We start from the raw sequence: 25,023 nt of genomic DNA, 5'->3' as shown, positions 1-25,023 counted from the left end.
GCTGCATCTTAATAAACCGTTTTCATTTCATAAAAAAGGCATAGTTTGTAGTCCATTATAGTTGCAAAAAAAATTGTCATATGAACAATTAAGATGGCTACTGACACTGTCCACTTTGCCCACTGGATAAAATATTTGTACCAAGCGCACAGCACTTGCATGAGCATCCTGATTTCAATGTGGTTATTTGTTGCTGATGATCTTGGTGTTCTTTAGTGTGCTGAGATATGGAGACGTAGTTGTAGAATAATGGTGAATTTGACGGAACTACATCTGTCTGCACAAGTGTACAACTCTTCACTTTACTGCTAACTCCTATGGAATGCCCACGGCAGGCAGCATGGTGTAGTGGTTAGAATGTCAGATTGGGGTCTGGGAGACCCAGGTTCCAATACCCCCTCTGCCCTGGAAACTTGCTGAGCAAGCTTGGGCCAGCCATGCTCTTGCAGCCTGAAGTACCCCACAGGGTGAATGTGAGGATAAAATGGAAAAGAGTGGAACAAGCCAAGCTGCTTTGGGTCCCCATTGGGGAGGGGGAAAGGGTATAAATGAAGTAAATATATATTAAATGTATAATAATTTTTTCTTGCATAAATGAATTAGTAGTGTGTCGGGGGAGTTCAGACAATGGAAGGGGGGCATTCCATTGGACAAGAGTCATGTTAGCTCTCAGGATTTAAGAAGAAGAATTGGTTTTTATACCACACTTTTTCTTTACCATAAGGAGTCTCAAATCAGTTTACAATCATAATCCCTTCCTCTCCCCACAACATGACCCTTGTGGGGTAGTGGGGCTGAGAGAGTTCTGAGAGAACTGTGACTGGCCCAAGGCCTCATGTGGAAGAGTGGGGAATCAAACCTGGTTCTCCAGATTAGAGTCCACCACTCATGTGGAGGAGCAGGAATTCAAACCCAGTTCTCCCGATTAGAGTCCGCTGCTCTTAACCACTACACCACACTGGCTCTCTAAGAATGCAGTGTTCATGTAAATATAAAATGGGAAAGTATTTAATGGAATTGTTGAATGTAGTAACTCGGTGTGATTTATGTTGGCAGAACTGGGCATTGTGGACCAAAGCTTGCAAACCACATAACACCCAGATGCAGCTTTACTTAAAATGCCCACGTAAGAACCAATTAACAAAAGACCCACAATGACTGATTCTACATACAAGTCAGTGTGATGATGGTGGCATTAGAAATAGCCCATGCGCTGAAGTCAGTGAGGATTTTTACAAAGATTGCAGCTCCCAGGGGTCCTGTAGGACCATGCAACAGTGAATTGTAGAACCTTTCCGTTGTATCTTTGTAAATTATTGTTGAGTACAAATAATCTGCTAAATTGTCTAACAGGTTGTTGTTTTTCTCTTTTCCCTCTGTACAGTTCTTTGCCTTTGTCGTCACATTCTGCTATGCTGGAAATACCTATTTTAGTTTTCTATCGTGGCGAACACGGACCTTGCAATGAATATTATCTTGAAACAGAAAGAAAAACACATAGGTGTAATATGTGTCAAGAAGATCTATACTGTGTCACTGAGGTTTGGGTTGTTTTGAAAACAGCGCATGTGTAGCATGTTCAGAAGTGAACCCCAATGCCTTCATTCAAACCAGGGGTTGGCCAGTGGGAACATACTGTGGGTTTCCTTTTCTCCCTCCATTGAACATACCAATGCCTTCTTCCTCTTCTCGGTTCACAATGATCATAATTTGGTGTGACATCCAAATTGGCAAACTATATTTTTTGCTAACCAGAGCTTGCCTCTAAACTACAATCATATCACAATGTGATATGGGATCTGGGGTGGGATCTGGACAGCTTTTTCACTGACTTTCATCCAATTCCTCTCCATCCTACACCCCTGCCTCACATGGCATTTGTTCATGTAAGTTCTATGAGTCTCAGAACTGCCATTTTGGGTAGTCTTAAGAGTACACCTCCTTCTGATTTTCACCAGCAGAGAAAGTTGGTTGAATCCAACTCATGGGTAGCTATAACCATGGTGTGGCTAATTTAGATGTCATGGAAAACAGTCGTTCCTTTCCTCCGCAGGGGTGCATAGGTTAGGCATGCATTCTATAAAGGAAGGAGCCCACAACATGTTGGCATTAGCCGTGTTAGTTTGGCTGTAACATGATCTCAGCCTTGGATTTCATGGACAGTGTTTTTTTTTAATAAGCATAATTGAAACAGGAATGTATTTAAAACATGCTGTTTTGTAGCAGGGAAGCAACCCTCTCCTCTGAATGATGAAGTATTATGTGTGGAAGATTTTATACTATGTGTGACGGACACTTGTTTCCCTAGGCAATATGTATTCTATTGTAACAAAATTGTCAATGCAGCTCAGTATACATATTTTTCTTATAAGTGTAACTGTTAAAACTTCTATTTTCAAGTGCCACAGTCTCAGAAACACTGAGATACAGGCAAGAATAATTTATAATGTTTTTGTATGTACTAGAAAACTTTCTGTATTCAGGAAAATGTTCCTGCTTTGAAGCCAATGTACACAGTCTTAAAGATTTAGGGTTGGATCCAGACTAACTTGGTAATTTTCACTGATGCTTCCTTTCCACTGCAAACCCCTCTCATGTCTCCCTCATATCCCCAAAGATCATAATTTGTGGGGAATAGTGGGCTGAAGTAGGCAAGAAGAGTTGGGGGAAATGATTCTGCTGATTGAAAATTTAGGCTGGGTCTGACTCTTAGAAAGCTAAATGAGATTCCTCTTGGAGCACTCTAATGCATCATAGGACTCTAGGTAATTGGCTGGTGAGAGATTTTCAAGCATTGTCAAATAACAGTTGAGTAATAAAGCATGAACTGTTAGAATGGCAACAGGCTAATTAAAGGTAACGGTAGTCCCCTGTGCAAGCACTGGGTCATTCCTGACCCATGGGGTAACGTCACATCCCGATGTTTACTAGGCAGACTATGTTTACGGGGCTGTTTGCCATTGCCTTCCCCAGACATCTACACTTTACCCCCAGCAAGCTGGGTACTCATTTTACCGATCTCGGAAGGATGGAAGGCTGAGTCAACCTTGAGCTGGCTACCTGAAACCGACTTCCATCAGGATCAAACTCAGGTCGGAAGCAGAGCTTGGACTGCAGTACTGCAGCTTACTACTCTGCGCCACGGGGCTCTTAATAGGCTAATTACAAACACAAATTAGTTTATTCCGCATTGCTGGGCTGTTAGTCCCGCATCTGTCAGGGGCAAGCCTAAGTGGCAAGAAGCCCTCCATCCTCCCCTGGCTAAAAAATGACACTGTAATTTAACCTTTAAAGGTAAACTGCTGTCTACACAATAGTATTCTTGGATCTGTGGACTATTCAACTGCAATCAAATAACAGGTAGTCAGTTAATGGTTTGTAACTGGTCCACTGCCCAGCATGCCAACTCTTTACACATCCCCCAAGTTAACATACTGGGGAAATGTTGAGCCTCTGCTATTCAAAGGAATAGAACACAGCCTTGCAAATATTTATACAAATGACCCTCCTAGCTGTTGCGGTGGGAAAAACCTAAACTAAAAGTACAAGTTGAAAATGTGATATAGTTCTTATGATATGGTGATGTGTTAAGTCTTTATTATTCAACAAATGTAAATGTAAAACACCAGCAACCAGCTCACTTCATATTGGCTTGAATCCCACCTAGAATTTCTATGGGCTCAAGAAGGGGGTGGGTTTTGCTGATTTCCACCCTCCCTGAAATGCTGCTCCTGGGGAATGGGGAACCCCAAGGAATAACTGGGGGAATCACAGGAGGGTGGGACTAGGTAAAAATCACCTCTCTGGTACCAGCCATTAGCTGATTTATAATTTAACTGGAGAAGTCGAAGTGAGTTGGTTTTAATTTTATGACCTTACACTTGTGAATTAAGACTAGCAAGCCTGACTTCTAAAAAGTGAGCTAATTTCCAACTTAAATAGTGCCATAACCTCCACTTCGGTAGAGAACTGGGTTTGTATTTTCTGTAAACTGTACACGAGAATGAAAGAAATAATCTGGTTACATTATTGTGGTGTTGCTCTTATTTGACTTGCTAATCAGTGATGCCGTTTCAATAAATGTGGATTTACTGTGATTCTTCTTTGAGTGCAGACAGCCCATATTCCCTCCAGAAGTTCTAGAGGGGTAGGGAAAAAAATCTGGACTATCAGGACATGCATCGAAAGGATATGTATCACAGTTCTAGGAATGCCATCCCTGTAGAAAGTGTCATACACTGAATTGAAAATGGCCCAGGCAAATTGGACAAACTGTGTACCAGAAGATAGTTTTAGATGGGTAGCTGTATTGGTCTGCAGTAGAAGAGCAAGATTCAAGTCCAATAGCACCTTAAGGACCAACAAGATGTCCAGGGTATAAGCTTTTGAGAGTCAAAGCTCCCCTTATCAGATCTAGTTGGTATTTACGGTGCTACTGGACTCGAATCCTGCTCTATGTACCAGAAGGGTTTTATACAAGCATACCTCGGAGATATTGCAGGTTTGGTTCCAGACTACTGCAATAAAGCTAATATCACAATAAAGTGAGTCACACAAATGTTTCTGTTTCCAGTACATATAAAAGTTATGTTTACACTGTACTGTAGTCTATTAAGTGTGCAACAGCATTATGTCTAAAAAATGTACTGTAATAATAATGAAAAAGGTTGAAATATTGCGAGAATTACCAAAATGTGATACAGAGACACGAAGTGAGCACATGCTGTGGGAAAAAATGGCTCTGATAGACTTGCTCAGGAATGCAGTATTTGCGGAGGGCAATAAAGCAAAGCACAATAAAATGAGGTTCGCCTGTCCATGCTAATAGATCATCGGAAGATCCCTAGCAACCCGATTTAAAGGTCTTGCCACACTGGTGTCTTGCTGACATAGCCGTAGAATATTAAATATGCTGTCCTAGCAAAACAACAACAACAACCTGACAGATACCATATCGCTCTATGGAGCTCAGAATGTATCCACAGCACTGGAGGCCATCTGCCAATCATTGTGCGGCATGCTGATGATGCCCTCCTGCTAGGCATACATGGACAAAGCCAATGCATGCAAGGTGATGCTAACATCACTATGCTCCCCAGACCCACCTACACAGCATGGAAGGAACAACTGTATGAAAGACTGGGGTACATCCCATAGGCTCCCTAAAGCTGCAGGCTTGAATCTTCACCTGCTAACAGTTACTCCTTTGACAGATGGACACTCAGGGAAGGAAGGAATGATGTGTTACCCGGCTACTTCATGGTTTAAGAGTCAGCCAAGGGAGGAACACACAACATCTTCCCGACAGGGCTCAAGTCCCAATGTGGGAATGTTGTCCCTGGGAGGAGATTTAACTTTTTGCAAAACGAGGGCAATTGAGACAGTCGGACAAACAACTCATCCCCAGAAGGCATCCGAGGCCATCTTACCAATAGCTCACCGGGAGAAAGCAATGGTGTAGGAAACAGCAGTCTGGACTTGGCTTTTTCACTCAGAAGCAAGAGTGAAAATAAGGCAAAACATTTTGGTCAGCGACAAACTCATCAAGAGCAAAACCAGAGGAGGAGGAGGAAAAGGAGGCAGGGCTAGAGCCCACACTTCATGCACAGCAGAACGTTCTCCCAGCCAGAGAAGGAGACATCACGGGGTATTTGGAATCCTCCGTTGGCCTTGGTGACAGAGCAGTAAGGCCAGAAAGTCTGTAGAAAAAGTCAAGGTGTTCTCACATGCATGCAGTCCTAGTTGTATGCCTTGCATATGGCTACTTCTCAAGAAGTAATGGAAAGGCGTCCTCCACATGGGAGGCTTTGCACCATTCTACCCCACAGCCGGGGGGCTGGGCAACACAAGCCAGTTTGGTGCCCCTAATTTAAGGTTGCCAACCTCCAGGTGGTAGCTAGAGAGCTCCCACTATTACAGCTGATCTCCAGCCGACAGGGATCAGTTCCCCTGGAGAAAATGGCTGCTTTGGCAATTGGACTCTATGGCATTGAAGTCCCTCCTTTCCCCAAACCCCGCCCTCCTCAGGCTCTGCCCCAAAAATCTCCAGATATTTTCTAACCTGGAGCTGGCAACTCTACCTTGATTCCATTCCTATGGATTATCACCTTTCCATCAGGGCCCCCTCCCCAGGATCCAGGCCAGCTGTTAATCATCCGGGCAGCCCTACTTCGCCAGTTCTCCCAGTCCTCCAGCCTGTATGGGTTTTTTCACGCCAACACTGATAGGGAGGCCTGAGAACTCTGCAGAGCCTAACCCCTCCCCTTTGGGCGGGACCATTTTAGCCTCCTCCCAGTATAGTCCCGATAATAATGAGGCTGGGGTGGATCCCAGGCTGCCAAGCCTCATCAATGTATGGGGTTGGCAACCTCCAGGTAGTAGCTGGAGATCTCCAGCTCTTACAACTGATCTCCGGCCGATAGAGATCAGTTCCCCTGGATAAAATGGCCACTTTGACAAATGGACTCTGGCATCAAGTCCCTCCCTTCCCCAAACCCCGCCCTCCTCAGGCTGCACCCCCAACATCTCCAGGTATTTCGCAAACCCTACCTGGCAACCCTATCAAGGCAGAGAGATCGGTGCGAAACAATCCAGATGTTTATTGAATAGCAACAGGAACTGAGATTTGAAAGGCGTGGGGTTGCCAAGAGTGTTGTTTTAGCCACGTGTGCTTTTGAAAGTTGTACTGACAACAGGCAGATCTTTCCCTATCCCTGCAGGCCCACGATAGTTACGGCTTCGCTAACAGAACAATAACTAGGGTTGCCAGGTCCCTCTTTGCCACCGGCGGGAGGTTTTTGGGGCGGAGACTGAGGAGGGCGGGGTTTGGGGAGGGACTTCAATGCCATAGAGTCCAATCGCCAAAGCGGCCATTTTCTCCAGGTGAACTGATCTCTGTCGGCTGGAGATCAGTTGTAATAGCAGGAGATCTCCAGCTAGTACCTGGAGGTTGGCAACCCTAACAATAACACGTCAAGCAGCCTGCAGTGGGCGACTGAACTGCGAAGGACCCTTGCAAGCATGCCAGGATACAGGAGTTGCTGGCACGCTCAGATTTGTGCTTGTATTACCAGTGCAAACCTAAAGAGTTACTCGGCTTGGGAGGGCATGCTTACTCCGCACCCGATTAAATGAAAAAGCCTGATTAAAAGAACCGAAGGAAACAGTTCGGCTTTGCAATTCAATTACTGAACTTTACTTAGTTTTATAAAAGGAGGTGTACGTGGCGTGCCCTGTTCTTGCGTACAGAACAGTACGACGACTTACTTCTGAGTCAACACGCATCGGATTAGGCTGCACTGGACGCGTCCCTTAACCCAGAAGGGCAACCCACTTCCGTTATTTTGGATACGTGCAGATACAAACCAGTGTTATTTGCAGTCTTCGGCCATTTCTGCACGGGAGGTGTCGCCTTGGCTTTGCCGCTCTCTAGAGGCACCTTTCCCCCCATCCAAACCCTCCAAACTCAAAAATAAGCCCCCCGTGCAGCGTTTTGAGATGGGGGAAAGGCGCACCTAGAGAGCGGCAAAGCCAAGGCGACACCTCCCGCTCGACTCTTCCGAAAGATTTCGGGTCCAAGACGCGGCTCGAAACAGCTCCGCTGCGAAACGTCCCGGCGGAAAACAAACCCAGAAGGGGCCGAGCGCGCCCCGCCCGCCGCCTGCCAGGGGACCGACTGCAACCAGCCCCGGGCGCGGCTCTGCAGGGCGGCCAAGGCTGGCTCTGCCCGCCCCGAGACGCGCGCCAGTTTCCCAAGCGCTCCGGGCCGCTGAACTCTTGACCCGTCTCAACTTTGAGGGCCGCCTCGATGACCCCCGAAAGGCCTCCCTCCCACCCACCCTCTCCCGGCCGGCCCCCGCCCATTTCCAGGGGGCTGCCCGGGCGGGGCCTCCTCCTCCCCTCCTTCCAGCTGTGCGCCGCCGCCGCGCGCGCTCGGCCGGACCCGCCCTGTCCCGCCTCCGGAGCCAGCAGCAGCAGCGGGGGCGGCGGCGCTGGGGGCCGGGGCAGGGCCGGGGGGGCTCCCAGCCGGCGGCGACATGTCTCCCGGGCCGCGGGTGATCCGCACCGACGTCAGCAGCAGCGGGGGCGCCTCGACCTCCGCCCCCCCGCCAGACTCGGGCCGGCTGGACCGAGCCTACGCGCGCTCCTGCGCCGCCGTGCTGAAGGGGGCCCAGATGGTAAGGGCGAGGCGGGGCTCGGGAGGCTCGCGCGGTGGGGGGGGCTCCTTCCAATCCCTCCCCCCTTGCCTGGCCCCTTCAAAAAGACCAATTCGCCTCGTGCTCTTCTGGCTTCTCCTCAAGGCGCGGGAAGTTCGCGTGCGCGAGTTGGCCAACAGTTGCGCGCCATCCCACATTGGCGCTTGGTCCCGCCTCGACCTGCGGCAGGCGCCGGATTCGGCCCCAAGGCTCTTCCTCCCACAATGCTGGTTTCCAGTGCTGATTTCTCCACACCCATCTCTCCCCTGGACATCACAGACTTTTCTGCAGACCACACTTAATCCCATCACGCCTGCTATTCACATTGACATGCTGTTCACATTTACATACTAATGCTTGTCTGAATTCACTCTCCTCTACTTCAAGACAGATGGATTCACATTCTAGCTGTATCTGAAGAAGTGAGCTGCGGCTCACGAAAGCTCGTACCCTACCAGAAAACATTTTTGTTAGTCTTTAAGGTGCGACTGGACTCTTGCCCTTTTCTACTCCTCCCAGAAATGTACTGCAAAACATTTCACTGGAAAGGATGAGGATGGCTCTGGGCTAGGGTTGCCAACCTCCAGGTACCAGCTGGAGATCTCCCGCTATTACAACTGATCTCCAGCCGACAGATCAGTTCCCCTGGAGAAAACGGCCACTTTGGCCATTGGACTCTATGGCAATTGAAGTCCCCCCCACCTTCCCAAACCCCACTCTCCTCAGGTTCCACCTCAGGCTCCATCTCAGAAATCTCCAGGTATTTCCCAACTCGGAGCTGGCAACCCTACTCTGGGCATATGCAGGATGCCTTCCCCTTGCCAAGCCCCCCCCAGCTGAAGTTAGACCACCAAACAGGTTTTGAACTATTGTCGAAGGCTTTCACGGTCAGAGTTCATTGCTTCTTGTAGGTTATCCCGGCTGTGTGACCGTGGTCTTGGTATTTTCTTTCCTGATGTTTCGCCAGCAGCTGTGGCAGGCATCTTCAGAGGAGTCTCTGAAAATGCCTGCCACAGCTGCTGGCGAAACGTCAGGAAAGAAAATACCAAGACCACGGTCACGCAGCCCGGATAACTTACAAGAACCAAGGTTTTGAACTCTTCTGAAGACAGGGAGGTAAAACCTCAGACGGGCCTGGACCACAACACTCCTCTGTCTGGAAATTAATGCTTGGTTCTCTTTTCAGTAGTACTGTGACTAATATTTGGGTTTGCTTGATCTCTTACGACTTTCTTCCATGGAAGCTCTGTGCTAGAATTTCTGTCCCTTACATCCCGTCCTTCCGCCAAAGAGTCCAGAGCAGCCGACGGATAGGTCATCCCTCTTTTATACTTTGAACTACTTTGTAAAAAAGGCGGACCTTGAGTGTGCAGCAGGTCCCATGTGCATCACAGAGAGACCTTCACCGCAAGTAGAGATTGAACCCAGGTTTATATAGAACACTGAATCTGCTAGAACACTGGCTTCTCTTTCTGAGAAGCAATTCCACTTAGAATTTAAAAAGGTGATGGTTTGACACATGTGTCTTGTTGCGTGTTTAATGTGAACACATTTATTACAGCATAAGCCTCTGGGGACATTTAGTCTTTAAGGTGTCATGGGACGTTTGGTTGTTCCGGCTGCGGCGAACTAACATGGCAAAGTTACCCTCTGGAATTTGGAATTTGCGAATATGTGGTCCTGGAAAGTTACAGTGGGCCAGGGCACCCCAAGCATGGCCGCACTGCTGGAACATATAGCTGTAGCAGTGAAGCAGCAATTGCCTTGTAAAAAATAAAGCCCCCCCCAAAGTCCTCTGGTGTGTGTGTGGGGGGGAGTGGTAATGGCCGTGGAGAGCTGGAAGCAGGCTGAGGAAGGAACGCGTGTGGAAACCTGTCATGCAGATGCTTTGTTGTGAAGCAGTCCGTGTTGTCCTGCTTTCTATCATAAACTTTTGATCAGCAGCTGTTTTAGGGAAATTGTTGCATGGACATTCTCACATGTGTGAAAAGTTGTAGGTGTCTCAAATTCCATCTTGTCTTCTTCCTGTCCTGCTTATTGTGGCAGAGCAGTTCATGAGGAGATGGCGGACATGGTGAGAGATGATGGCTGCCATAACTATTTTGTGCCAATGCGAGCAAAGAGAGCTTAAAACTTTTTTTGTTTTACTCTGCTTGTAATAAGAAACTGTGGAAACAGTCTGGTCAGGAAGCTGGTATCAGCCGATCTCTTCTTCTTAAGGTTTTAGTGATAATGTGACACTTGGAAGTGATTTGTGGGCTCTTAGACAGTCTTAAGAAAAGGAACAGAGAGCTCTCTCCCTTGGCCATTTCAAACTTTATACTGAGGCAGCTTGTTGCATTTTCATTTCATAGTTTTAAGCGTACTTTAAAAACTTCTTAGGGCCAAAGTAGATGTGATTGGATCAGCTATGTTTGTTCCCAAAGCTTTGTTTGTTCATGCACAAAACATTTGTTGTTTGTGCATGACTAGGGTTGCCAGCCTCCATTTACTAGCTGGAGATCTGCTATTACAAGTGATCTCCAGCCGATAGAGATCAGTTCACCTGGAGAAAATGGTCACTTTGGCAATTGGACCCTATGGCATTGAAGTCCCACCCCTCCCCAAACCCCGCCCTCCTCAGGCTCCGCCCCAAAAATCTCCAGGTATTTCCCAAACTGGAGCTGGCAACCCTAGTGCATGACCCACTCACATAAAAATGGGAGATGGATTTAATTGTAATATCAAAAGGGGAGTATATAATTTTTATATTGGGTACCAATAATGAAAGCAGCAAAAGCAGGCTACCTGTGGCAAGACTGGTGTCTACGTACTCAGGGGATTCCCCAAATAAGCAGAAAAATATGACTTTGCTAATTAATGAAAATAAAAAAAACTGCAGTTCTGATATTTAAGCAAGTTATAGTTTGAGTAGCCAAAAACAAGCCACACTGCAGTAGTGATGGGAATCATCTGAGTTAAAACAGGAAGCCTCAGAAGTGTGTTTCCTGTCTCGAAGCAGGTTGGAAAGGAGTGGGGTTTACTGTCAGCTAGTTCCTCTGAGCTTGCAAAAGAATAACAAAGAACAGATTGAAGCAGTTGCTGTACATGGGAACCCAGATGCTGAGAGATTTAAAATGGTGTTCTTCTCAAATGCATAACAATCAGGCTGCGTCCTATTGTACTGAGTCTCTCACCTTGCAAATTCATGTTGTTGTGTACATTGGTGAGGGCTAGAACTCAGTTTTCTCTGAGAAAGATTTTAAAAAATCCATTTTTTTTCTTTTGAGGTTTCCTCCAACACGTTGACTTTTTACCTTATAAGAAAATCCTGGTTCTGAAGATTTTTGTCCTGGAAGGATCATTTAAGTTTTACTTAAAAAAAAATACTTCACTATCTAGAACCCTGTAGACTTCAGGGAGTGAGGCTTTGCTTTGTGGATACAGAGCTGACATCCACTAAAATGAACGATGAAGTTATTTTATAGATCTGGGACTGCTATCTGCATCATGGAATTGTTGTTTGTTGAAGCAGTGTAAAAGAAATCGCACCAAAGTGAAAGAGCATAGAAGCTTTCACTGGCAGGGAGCTGCAAAATTTCTCAGTGACTTTTCTGTAAATAATTGTTTTTAAAAATTAAGGTGATTCTTTCTCTGCAACCCATATCTACTGATTCCTGTGTGTTGTGCAAGCATACCTCAGAGATATTGCAGGTTTGGTTCCAGACCCCCTCAATAAAGCGAAGTTCGCAATTAAAGCAAATCATGCTAATTTTTTTGGTTTCCCAGTGCATATAAGTTATGTTTACACTATACTGTAGTTTGTTAAGTGTGCAATAGCATTATGTCTTTAAAAAAGTACTATAAAGATGAAAGTTTGAAATATTGCAAGAATTACCCAAATGTGACACATGCTGTTGGAAAAATGGAGCCGATAGGCTTGCTAAAAATGTAATATCTACACATTAACACATGAAGCTGCCTTATACTGAATCAGACCCTTGGTCTATCAAAGTCAGTATTGTCTACTTAGACCATCAGCGGCTCTCCAGGGTCTCAGGCAGAGGTCTTTCACATCACCTACTTGCCTACTCCCTTTAACTGGAGATGCCAGGGATTGAACCTGAGACCCTGGAGAGCCGCTGCTGGTCTGAGTGGACAATACTGACTTTGATGGACCAAGGGTCTGATTCAGTACAAGGCAGCTTCATGTGTTCAACCTGGGACCTTCTGCATACCAAGCAGATGCTCTACCACTGAGCCACAGCCCCTCCTCACGAAATGCAATAAAGCGATGGATGTCTATGTTCACATTTGAATGTGAATAGAAAGAGCTAAACAGCAAGGTGCTTGGGATGACTTTACAGACAATCCAGAGGAGCTGTGGGCTTATGAGGAAGAGAGCGAGAGAGGAACAATTTGGGAAATCCTCCTCCATGATTCTTGAGTTCTCAGGCTGATTTCCTCTACCCTCCCCACCCCCTTTAGTTAGCTATCATAATTCTGTGCCTCCCTGGATCCATTTAATCCACATCAGGCTGGGATGCATGTGCATATATTTTTTCTTTTCACCAATTTGCAAAGCCATATTTTTCTTCATACTTTAGGAATCCCCTGAGTATGTAGAAACCATTGTCTTGCCATGGGTGGCCCTGCTCTTGCTGCTTTCATGATCAGGACCCAGTATAAAAATTGAGAATTGTATTGTAGTGTGTTTAAATTTGGGATATTCAAGCTTGGGCAGTTCACCTGATTCCAAGTGTGAACTGATACGCCACAGTTACGTCATTGACTCTTCAGAACACTGCCATTTTAAAATATAATCTGTGTAGTTAATTTGTTCAATTTCCAACCAGATGTTTTGCTGTGGATGTATAAATCTGATCAGAGCAGTGACGCTGTGAGAGGTGCTCATCCTTTTATCTTCGGGCCATTTTCCTAATCCAAATCTTGCTCTGCTTACCTTGTGTTTATATGTGTGTTTGTGTGTGAATTGATATGGAGCCCCTTGCTGCTTAGCTCATTGTTATTTTCATTTGACCATCAGCCTGTTCAACAGACTGTGGCCTTTCCTCTTCTCTTTCTTTATACCTTCATGTACATACCTGTCATTTGTCATCTAGCTCAGTGCTTCGTTAATTGATAATGAACAGAGGCTGCAATTCTTCCCCTGCCAAGCGGAGAGCAAGGGGCTCACCGCAGGGCTGCAGTTTAATGTTCCCTGTTGTCTCTCTCTCTCTCCTGCCTCTTCAGCATCCTAGGTATTCCATTGCTGAGCTGGGCCTACTGCAGTATGCCAGATCATTCACAGCAAGTGGAAACTCTCCCATGCTTCGCTGTGAACCTTCCAGCTGCCTAGGCCGTATCACCCAGGAGCAGCTCAGTTTGCTTTGAAAGATGTGTCCAGAGCAGGGCAGGGGTTTGATTCAGCCTGCTCAAGTTCCTCTGCATTCTTATTTCTGCATGAAAAGGGAACATGATTTATGGCACACATTAAAAAAGCTTTTTGTGGCAGCATGATTTTATTGATGATTTTTTTGCGGCTGTGTTATTTTATTGATGTTTTATTGGTTTGCAGTAGCCATCGGATCTGAATTTTATAAAGCTATAATAATTCTTCCACCTTTCTTCTCCATCTACTATTTTAGTAAAGTCTTTTCAAGTGGTTGTAAGGCATTAAGAATTTCATAAATATGGAAGATCTCCTGTGTGAATGAAGTGCTGTCAGAAATGGGAAGAACCCTGTCCAGCACAAATGTTTTATGAGAAATAAACTAGGCTAATGTACTGCTTAGTGTTTTGTAGAACCATAAACACAGACATAACAAATTCCATTTGTCATTCCTGAAGCTTTTAAAATGGACAGTCCTTTTTGTTATCTCTTTTGACTAAGGAAAGTTCAACTGTTACACATCTTTCAATTTAACAACATGGTGAAAGGAAAAACCCATTGTACACAAATTGGCTTTGTTGTCTCAAATAATTACGTCTGCTCCACGTAACCCACACAGTTATATCTTGGGCCCTGTGCCCTGAACTTTTTTGTTTGCTTTGGGAAACTTTTCAAACAAATCATTTCATTATTTCAAGCAAAACAAAAATAAATGAGTAAACCTTTTATCAGTAAAGGAGTGCAGCATTTGGAAGGCATGAACTAATGCTTAACTCTTCTGTACAATGTCTTGGGCAGGGGTTCTTGTTTCAAAAAGCTTTCCACATTTAAATATAAGTGGTTTAGAAGTAACACCTATGGAGGTTAATGGTAACTAGTATGCAATCAGTTTGAGGAATTCAGAAAATTCTTGTGAAACTCTCCTTGGGTATATACCCGTGTTGGCGAACCTATGGCACGTGTGCTGGACTTGGCACGCCGAGCCCTCTCTGTGGGCATGCGCGGGTAAGTTGACCAGCCGTCGCGTCTGCCTTCCCTGGACTCCCCGCCACCCAGCTGGGCGGCGGGGGCTTTGAACTGCTCCGCGCTACCTGCAGGCAGCTTTGTTCAAAAGCATGCCAAATGCAAACTTTTACCTTTCAATAAAAAGTTGTTTGTATCATTGAAAGCTCTGTTATTGTGTTTTTCTTTTAAAGCAAAAGATGTTAATAATGTATGTGTTGTTTTTTCTAAACTAAAACCTCAGTATTCAGGTTAAATTGCCGTGTTGGCACTTTGTGATAAATAAGTGGGTTTTGGGTTGCAGTTTGGGCACTCGGTCTCTAAAAGGTTCGCCATCACTGGTATATACCATTAATTGTTTGGTGGGCGGGGAGCCTCTCTGTAAAGTGAAACCATAATTTAAACATCTCCTTTTCCTATATGTTACTTTCTCCCACTGCAGTCAAAAAGGTCCCCACAATGCTACTCCTGGGGGACAGTGAGTCCCCAGGTATAGCTTATAGGGGAGATGAAGGTCTGCCATGGGAGGAGGGAATCTACAAAAATTCCCCACCATCAATCTATTAAAGTTTTAGGTGTTTCCTATCCTTCTTGGCCATCATACCCCACCTACCGTCCGATTTGCTGTAGATACGAGATCTAAAAGTACTTGACAGGTAACTTGAAATGATATTTTCATGTTTCAGTCGGTTCTGTTTTCCCAGCAGTATGTAACTGAGGATTGCAATTAACTTGTTGCATAGTGAAAATAGAAAGTCCTCCCCCCAAAAAATCACATTGCCTCTACTTCTGCACACTTAAATAGTGATATCTGAACCTTTGACACATTAACTTCACTTGAGAAGTGTGTGCCAGAGTTCATTTTATAGACTGCCGCTGACCATAAATGAGATCCTTATATCAGTGATTAGGGAGGTAACACAGTGATTCTTAGTCTTTATTGTAAAAAATCCAAAACATAATTTAAATCAACCACCTGGAAATACTAGCAACCCCATACTTTATATGAATTTTTCAGCATCCCCTTCGGTGCCCTAAATCCTCCTTATGCTGTCATGGTACAAATGGTGGCTCAAACCATAGTATTTTAAAGTGGATTTATTCTTGGCTGTTGGCCTGGAGCTCATCATCCATTGTTTGGTCACCATAGTAAAATGCTCAAGAACCACAGATAGGCAATACTGGATGAATGTAATTTTGTACCAATGCTTGTTAGAGACCTGTGATACTTCCTAATGAAACGGTTCATCACATTTCTGATGTTTCACAAATGCAATCCATTCATAAACAGATTTTTGAATAGGAGGTCCCACTTCTTCAGTCCAAATTTTTTACCCTGCCCTTCTTCCAAAGCTCAGGATGATGTGCGTAGGTCTCCCACCTCCTCCTTTTCAGCCTCACAACAACCCTGAGAGGTAGGTTAGACTGAGAATGTGTGACTGACCCAAGGTCACCCAGCAAGCTTTGTGGCAAAGTGGGGATTTGAATCTGGGACTCCCAGATCACAGTCTGACATGCTAACCTCTATACCACACTGTCTGTTAGACATGGAGCACAGTGGGTGAGTGGTGGGGTGTACTTGTGGATGGCATAGCACTCCTCTCAGAAAAACAGCTGCAACCATGTCTACCTTTCAAAAAACCAAATTCTTAACAGCCTAGCACTGATCTCAAAGGGAGTAAAATGTGCCAGTGTCTGCGAACGTACCGTATTTTTCCCCATGAGCTCAACTGATATCATTGTTCAGGTGAAGTTGTTGTTTCTTGACCTATAAAATAGTGGCCTGTATCCAGCTGCACAGTTCCGAAGACTTAAGGGCACTTCAGTTTTTGTCTTTTTTTTTTTTTAAGAGGGTGGTGATTTCCATTTGTTCTTCCTGGTGCAGCTCGCACTGAGCCCCCTGAAATTTTCTTCCTGCGGCGTCAGCAGTCCTTCAGGAACAGCAGTGGGAATTGTTGGAAATCACCTTTCTCCCTTTGTGGCTCTTGCCTTTCAGGTGTTGCTGCTGATTGCATTCATCTGCATAAAGAACTCGGTATGGACTGATCACATTGCGTACAGTTACTTCGAAATTATCACCATGTGTGACTTCGTGATGATCCTGGTCTTCTACATTGTTTACCTTTTCCGAGTTTACCGAATGCTGACTTGCATCAACTGGCCGCTTACGGTAAGTTCCTGCTCATAACTGAAGTAATTATGTTTATCGGCGTAACTACTCACGACAGAACTCCATAAAAAACAAATATATTGCAAATAAAAAAGCCACAAAATGTGACTGTAAGTGTATCATGTTTGTATGAAAAGCACCAAAGCATACAATATTCAGTCACAGTAGTCCAATCCAAATAGCAGCTGCTGTTAGTGAATTTGGAAGAAAGGTGGTGTTATTACCCAAAAAGAAACAATTACTTTACACATTAATTCAGTTTGGGCCCGGGGGGCGGGGGCGGGGATAGTCATGTTAGTTTTCTCTAATCAAAACAACAAAGACTTGTAAGTACTAAATAATTAATTATGGTATAAAGCTTTCCAGAGGCTACTGATGAAGGTTTGGCTTATCCCATAATACACTGGTTAGTCTTTCAGGTGCTGTTAATAAAAAATAGTCTGAGTGACTATTCCTCTGGGAATAGTAATGTTTCTATTATCCCTACCCCACAAGTGCTTTATTCCAACTTTTTCTGTAACATGAGGATTTTTGCAGTGATAGCATTCCCTGCAAATACAGAGGCTCTGATGTGAAGCACTGTGCAGTCGTTCTTAGGCAGCAAGCTCGATATTGCCCTAGAAACTGTACACACTGTACACGTTGAAGGTGTGTGTAGGGTGGGTGTGGGCTGCACTACTCAGTCGCAGTTGGATTTAAACTCCTCATCAGATTTCATTATTTGCTTGACACACACAGATTGATATTGTCCACCATGTCTACCCTAGCCTGACTTTCCATGTTGCTATCAGTTGGCAGAACCTGTCAGGATGTGGGCTGTTTCCTACTCTCGGTTGTTGCTCAGCCGCAAGAGCAAAATGATGCAGCCCTTTGTGAAAATAAAAAGCGAAATTTGTCCTGGAAACATTAGAGAACAATCTGGGCGACAAGAGTGTAGAACAAACTCAGACAGGATTTCTTAGCTTCTGAAGAAGAAGAAAACCTGTACCAGTGAGGTGGTTGTTGTTTCCCTTTAAATCTGGGTCCTGGCAACATATAATGAACACACACGAAGCTGCCATATACTGAATCAGGCCATTTTCCCATCAAGGTTGGTATTATCTACTCACACTACCAGCAGCTCCCCAGGGTCTCAGATAAAAGGTCTTTCTCATCACCTACTTCCAGATTATTTAACAGGAGATGCCCAGGATTGAGAACCTGTGACCTTCTGCATGCCAAGCAGATGCTCTACCACTGAGCCACGGCCCCCTCTGTTCATATGATATTAACTAGTGACTTCATGATTGCATGTTTTCTGTCATGAATGGAAATGTAAAGTCCCCAAGGCACTCAGAGCAGAACTGCATTTTAGAACCATCACATCACTCCTGGGACCATACTGCTTCAGAAAACCTGTGTTGCCATAATTACCATGACAACATAAAAAGCACACACTCCTTGTATGCCAGAGAGGAGGCCAGTCTGGATTCTTTCTCCCTAGTGTGCAGACTTTCCCACAATGGCATTAAGATGCATCATTTCCTCACATGCATACTGATGTGTGTGCTTCAGTGGTGGATGTACCATGTGCTGCACCTAACTATTGTTACTGGTGGTTCTTTCTTTGTTTTTATGGCATTTTTATGTCTTTGGTGCACCAATAACAATGGGGAAAATGTGTTTAATTTTTACTGGGGGGGGATTGGCATGAGGGAACAGAAAATAGTGTGAAAATACCTTGTTCTCACAAAGGAAAAATGAAATTGAAATGGGGCTATTCAAATTCAACCAGCAAACATGCAAAATTCAAACTCGTCCCTAACTCAACTAGCCTAACGTACTTTTCTCCTCCTCATTCACCCACTCTTTGAACACATTTCCTTATGAAGTCGCATGGGCCTTTTGGCTTTCTATGCCATAAATGCCACTAGATCCAGTGGACGTGTATGTTGATCTTGTTAAAGGAAGACAATTTTAAGCTTTTGGGTTAAAAGTTGGAAATGTGGCTGCAGTGTCTACAGGATAGATCTAAAGGATAGATATTGGAAAATGCCTTTATGTAGAACTTCCAGGTTTCAGGAGGCCAACATGCTGAAGAGTAGTGATTACCAGCATGACACCCTCAGAGATGTTTCCTGGAGCCCACTTCTTTCTTCCCCAAAGCCAAGAGCCAGCCTTAGTTTATAATCATCTCATTGGAGCAGGTGTCCCATAAGAGCCCAGGGGGCATCACCTTTGTGTATGGAGGGATCACCCATTCAGAAATAGCTGCCTCCGTCATAGCAGGATGCTCGGCTTGGAATCTCCCAACATTTTTTTTATTGGCTCCAGCCTCCATGGCAGCCCTTTGGTTACCATACTCACCTGTATGGCAGTTTTGCAAAAGTACCCACAGGCTCAGCAGGCTGGGGACCCTTGGCCATGGAGTTTCCTCTTTGCTTCTTGTAGCCCCAGTCTTTTACCTCTGGCCCTATCTGTATGTTGTTGTCCCATCCATTTATTCCTGATCACTATTCTAGGCATTAATTCCCTTCCCCACCCTAGAAACTGAGGGAAATTAATTAACGTTTCCTGGGTGGTATTTTCCTGAGCTACTGGTTGAGAGCTGAAATAGGGAGTGCAGAAGGGGTCCCATGAAAAGGCCTGTCTGTGTGTCTGTCATGGGCATCCTTGCTGTCACTGTGTGGATAATTTGGTCCTTGGTATCTATGCTGACTTGCTGGGGACCAAAACAAAAAAATAGTGTTGTAAAATAGCAATATATAACTAAACCAAATCAACACCAGGCTAAAGAATCAAGAAATCTATCTATCTATATCTATATAAATATAACAATAGCCATAAATAACCTATAATTTACTATGAAATATAAATCACCTAGATATACAAAAAAACAACAAACCCAATCCCACTATGAGGTATAGAAATAAATGAAAAGTCAAGTAGGATGCATCAAATTCCATGAAAGGATATCAGCAACCGGAGATCACCAACACAAAAAGTTGGGTGAAGTCCAAAGGAGATAAGCAAATCCCCAGGAGATCAGTGGATGAGATGGGCATTCCAGATACTGCATAGAGTCCCGTTTTTGCTGAAGGCTTCATCAGTCATTGATCCCTTCTTGCTGTCAGCAGCCCTTGTATCCAGTGTCTTTCTTTTTCATATATGCATAGCACTTTCTGCAACAATTTTCACGACATGGCTCTCAATGTAGCCTCATCCACTGATCTCCTTTGGATTTCCTTATCTCCTTTGGACTTCACCTAACTGTGTTGGTGATCTCCGGTTGCTGATATCCTCCCACGGAATTTGGTGCATCCTACTTGACTTTTCATTTATGTCTGTACCTCATAGTGGGATTGGGTCTGTGGTTTCTTTGTATATCTAGGTGATTTATATTTCATAGTAAGTTATGGGTTATTTATGCCTGTTGTTATATTTATATATACATTGATAAATTTCTTGACTTGCTGGGGACCGGCATGGACAACACAACACAGGAATCCAAAACCGGGCAGAGCAACACGATCCCCCCTCAAGTGGCTCTACTGCTTGGAAAATGTGCGTAATAATCTTTCAGCAGAGCAGCATACCACTATCTGCCTTTCATTTAGGAGATACGATTTAGGCCAGAAAGAATGAATAGCGTGCTTTCAGGTGCAAGTTGCCTTTTTCACAGTTGCTTTAAAGCACAATAATTCATTGGCTAGCACTGGACTACTTGAGATGCCTCATAATGGAACGTTCATTTGATAAGATTTCCTTTGTAACTGGATTGTACTTTTTTATTTTAGGAGTTTCTCCATTACCTAATAGGCACTATCCTGCTTCTCATCGCATCCTTTGTGGCAGCAGCAAAAAGCTACAACTCAGGAGGACTTGTGGCTGGAGCGGTGAGGCCGTTTGATTACTCCTTACTAGTATAAAGAATCAACTGCCTGAATTTCTTTTGTGGGTTTGTCTGGTGGAATGAGGTCTAAGAGTGATTGCAAGATTTTCTATAGAATTGGTTACTGATGTGTTTGCAAGAAGGAGGTGAAGTGTGAAATCCATGCTACACCTTGGGTTTTGTCACTGCTGTGTGCTTCATATCCTGGTGTTGTATGTGTTTGTGAGGGAGAGATGCTGCACAAAACCTTGTCTTTACTCTTTCAAAGGCACAAAGTGGGGTTTGTTTAAGCCTTGAACTGGGCCTTGTCCTGTGGTCATCTTGATCCTCCAGTTGTGAAGCCTCTTATTTCTTCAAATCCCTTTTTACTATTAATGTTCTCCATAGGCCTCTGCTAATTTATTTTGTGTGTGTTAAGTGCTGTCAAGTCACTTCTGACTCATGGTGACCCTATGAATCAATGTCCTCCAAAACATCCTATCCTTAACAGCCTTGCTTAGGTCTTCCAAATTGAGGGCTGTGGCTTCCTTTATAGAGCCAATCTATCTCTTGTTGGGTCTTCCTCTTTTCCTGCTGCCTTCAACTTTTCCTAGCATGATTGTCTTTTCCAGTGACTCTTGTCTTCTCATAACGTGATCAAAGTCAGACTCAGTTTAATCAAAAAAAGTCTAGTCTGGATCAGTTGGTTAGCATGCAAGGAATCTTGGGTAGATAACTTTTAAATATTCATTTAAGAGAGGCTGTGTAAAATAGCTTAAAATCAAAGTGGTTTTTAAGTGTAACTTTCAGATTATATAAAATTATCTAAAGCAGACAGATTACTGAATGTATTGCTTTTTTCTTTTTTTTAAACAGACCTTTGGCTTTTTAGCTACATTCCTGTGCATCTTAAGTATATGGCTATCATACAAAGTTTCATGTGTGACTCAGTCAACAGGTAAGCATCTAGTCAGCTACACTGCACAAGTCTAGCACTGCACACTACATAATTTACCCCCCCAATTTGGGTTAACTTGTGTTAGCTAAACGCAGGATAGCTAGTTGGTAGTCAGGCTGATTGTGTTATTGTCCAGACCCCCTACCATGTTGATGGTGAACCACCACGGTTTGGAATCCATCGGGGCGGGGGGGATGGCATGTGAGCGGAAGTGCTTCAACTTTCAACCAGCTTCAACAAATGTGGTAGCTAAATTTTTCTGCAAACTCGGCCAGTAGGCTCTGAGTAGAAGGTGTGTTGTCTAGGAAGCACTTCTGCCCTCTAAGCTGATTGGAAGATGACGGCAAGACACTTTTGATGACATATCGCCATGTCAAAGCCAAGGATAATCTGGGCAATGAGAAACAGTTCTCTTAGCTGAAAGAGCCTGTAGATATTATACGATTCTGTAGAGAACAAGAAGGAAGTTCACAGGCCCTGCCATTGATGCCTGTTTGAATCAAAAAATAATATAACAATTACCTAGTTGCTTCAGGGATTCATAAGGATGCAATGCAATGTTTTCCCCCTTTCAGCCCATGGAATCATGAAAAGGGGAAGACCCAACAAGCAGGAAGCAATAAGGGAATAAACAGAGTGCAGGAAGTGAAAAATTAAACACACGCACACACCAAAAAAAGCAGTACTATAATCTTAGGAGAAAAACAGCCCTGAGAGATGAAAATATTAAAAAGAACTGTCCACTATATCAAGAGGTTTGTTCTAAGTATCTCCCCCTGGCTTAGTCGGCATCCCAGCCGTACAGGTCAGGAGTACACTAAAATGTTGCTGATAGACGAAAATCCACAGGATACAGTAGGAATGGCTAAGTTTTGTGCAGCGGCCTGTAGAATCCGTCAGATGCTGCTCAGAACATCGGTAGGTCAGTAATTTTAAAGGGTAGTATATCTAGTTTGCAAAGAGTGCAAACAACTTTTTTTTACTATTTGTATAAACTTGTGGTTGAGTTTAATACTAAGGGTTTTAGTGGTAAATTGTGAAGAGCTGAGCTGGTCTGTGACTGTTTTTAATAAAGATTGATTGATAATATACACACTTCCACATACATGGCCTGAAACATGTATGTGGAAGTGTACATGCACACACAGAGATAAGCTTCCTCGCTATCACAAAGACAAGCCAGGAAATACCTCAGACAAGTAGAGAACTGAATGTGGTGGCCCTGTTATTTCCTGATGAATTGCGGAAGGCGTGTTCTTGCAAATGAGTATGCTGCAGGAGATTGATACCACAAGCCATGAGTTTGAGCCATGCCGTGTAACACAGCGATGGCTCTGTTACAGTCCCATACACTGATTCCTTTCAGAAGAAAAATATGCTTAGCCAGCCAGTGTGTGCTCATTCCTTAACACCTGACATTGATTTTGCATATACTACCGCCAAGATATGGCTACGTATCTTTGTCCGTCCTTACACATATTTTAAAAAGTAAAGGTCCCCTGTTCAAGCACCGGGTCATTCCTGACCCATGGGGTTGACATCACATCCTGACATTTACTAGGCAGACTTTGTTTTACAGGGTGGTTTGCCAGTGCCTTCCCCAGTCATCTTCCCTTTACCCCCAGCAAGCTAAAAAAAATTAAGAGGCTAAAAAATCAGAATGTGTTTGCTCATCTGCATTCTTGAGTGCAGGAAAGACAAAAATATTTGAAATACACTTTTAAAAATCATGTTCAGATTCTAGTCAACCATCACCTGTTATATTATAACGTTAACAGCTATGGGCTGAGAATCCTATGGGTTTTATGTCTGTTTTTTTCACCACACACTTTAGATTTTTAATCACATCTAGCTTTGATATTTGTATAAAAATTGTAGCACATGCTGTAGTTGCAAAATGTAATAGTTAGAATTGTATTTATCTGGAAGAAGGACTCAATTACTTCAAGGTGCATCAATACAAACAGATTATATTTTTCTGGACTGTCGGCTCAAGCTTAGCCATCCTCTGAGTATGTGATGTGGAAAATACAAGTGCCCATGAACATTTATAGAACTTTCCTTTTAATATAATATTGATGGTGTAAGTCAGATTGAGTCTAGCCTCCTTTTGTTTGTCGTCTTAAAGATGCTGCTGTGTGAGTCTTCTGCCCCTGCTGGACCAAAGAGGGGAGTTTACATTAAACCCAGAGAAGAGACAGCAAATCTGTGCAAAGATGGAACGGTGCTCTGGTGGTCTTTAAGGCCCTGCTTCATAATGGCTCCCGAATTCTGCCTTCTGACTCCGCTCATGTTCTCAGCCTAGAAGTGGGCCCAGTAGTCCACATGCTGCATTTCCCTAACAGCTGTCGCACACAGTTTGTGGACCATCTGCCAAGGATCTTCAGCCCCACAAGTAGAGAGTTGCTCTACTTGTGCCCCCTGTCTCCCTCCACACACACACACACTGATTCCAATGCCAATGTGATTCCAAGTGCCAATGTGAACGCTTGCATTGCCTAGGTAATGTGCCACTGCCGTTGTTATGAGTGCACTCCTGTCTTTTTTTGGCACCGACAGTATTCAAACCACCTGGGAAGCTCTGCTGAATGAGGACCTGTGTAAACTTTCAAGATGGAAAATGTAGTCTGCTTCTTCCAGTTTCAGTTATGGCTGGCAGATGTTACAGATCTACTATGAATCGGCAACTGTAAACTTATCAATGGCTGCCTGATGCCCTGGCCTCTTTCCTGGCTTTTGGCGCTTATTGCCAGAGAAGGCATTTCATAAATTGCAGCTTGAGTGTCTTACTGTGAATGAACCAGAGTTTGCTTTGTAGTCTCGTGCTCCTCTTGTCTAATTTAAGTATTTTGCTGATGACCAAATAATTTTAAATCCCATTATTTTAGCTTAAAAACAACTTGGCTTTTTATTTCTTGGTACATTAGCCTCACTGCATGTATACCCCTCCTTCGACTTTGCCTATAACACCATTTTCATGGTTGTGCTGTCAGAGATTTCTGGGATAGCTGCTTGGACCACTGTGGAGAGTAGCTCAACTGAGTCTGCTGAACTAGGATTCATCCAGCTATTCTGCTTTTGCTTTACCACTGAATCATTACAGCAGTGGTGTCAAAAACAGTTACTCTTCTGGAAGCAGCTTCTTTTCCAGGAAAGTCCTTTGTTGTCAGTGTTCAAAACAGTTATTTTATTCCTGCAAAATGTGATTTTTCTCTGTTCCTTCTCAAGATTTCCCCTCCCATTGCACAGTGCTGTGTGTTTGTGATGATGACACTAGCCCCTATTGGGCAGTGCCCATATCGTCACTGATTAACTACTTTGTTACCTTGTGCAGTTGGGATGTGCCCATTGTTTAATTCACTCTGGAGAAGCCAAGAATAAGAGGGAACCTCTCCTCCACTAGCTCTCACTCCTGCTCTGAAGGAGATGCAGTTTTATGTTTTAACACCTGGCATAAAGGAGGAGGGGAAGGGCATA

At 44.1% G+C, this 25,023-nt stretch overlaps 2 protein-coding genes across 2 annotated transcripts in view; both read left to right on the top strand.

Moving 5' to 3' along the window:
- CMTM8 (CKLF like MARVEL transmembrane domain containing 8) overlaps positions 1-1,502 on the top strand; it is a gene marked incomplete at its 5' end in the record, with an annotated part of 36,255 nt that extends 34,753 nt beyond the window's left edge. The window contains one exon of the mRNA XM_056857441.1: positions 1,385-1,502. Within this exon, the coding sequence (XP_056713419.1) occupies positions 1,385-1,468 (84 nt within the window). The remainder of the gene's footprint in view (positions 1-1,384) is intronic.
- A 6,534-nt stretch (positions 1,503-8,036) lies between these two features.
- CMTM7 (CKLF like MARVEL transmembrane domain containing 7) lies at positions 8,037-23,760 on the top strand. The gene is made up of 5 exons (XM_056857440.1): positions 8,037-8,177; positions 16,565-16,738; positions 20,515-20,613; positions 21,465-21,546; positions 23,675-23,760. The coding sequence occupies exons 1-5, from the start codon at positions 8,037-8,039 to the stop codon at positions 23,686-23,688; spliced, it is 510 nt and encodes a 169-aa protein (XP_056713418.1). The 3' UTR covers positions 23,689-23,760.
- Positions 23,761-25,023: the final 1,263 nt, after the last annotated feature.

This window comes from Euleptes europaea, chromosome 11 (genome assembly GCF_029931775.1).
Source record: "Euleptes europaea isolate rEulEur1 chromosome 11, rEulEur1.hap1, whole genome shotgun sequence".
NCBI lineage: Eukaryota > Metazoa > Chordata > Lepidosauria > Squamata > Sphaerodactylidae > Euleptes > Euleptes europaea.
The sequence above is the reverse complement of the archived record's forward strand: the minus strand, read 5'-3'. Positions and strand labels throughout refer to the sequence as shown.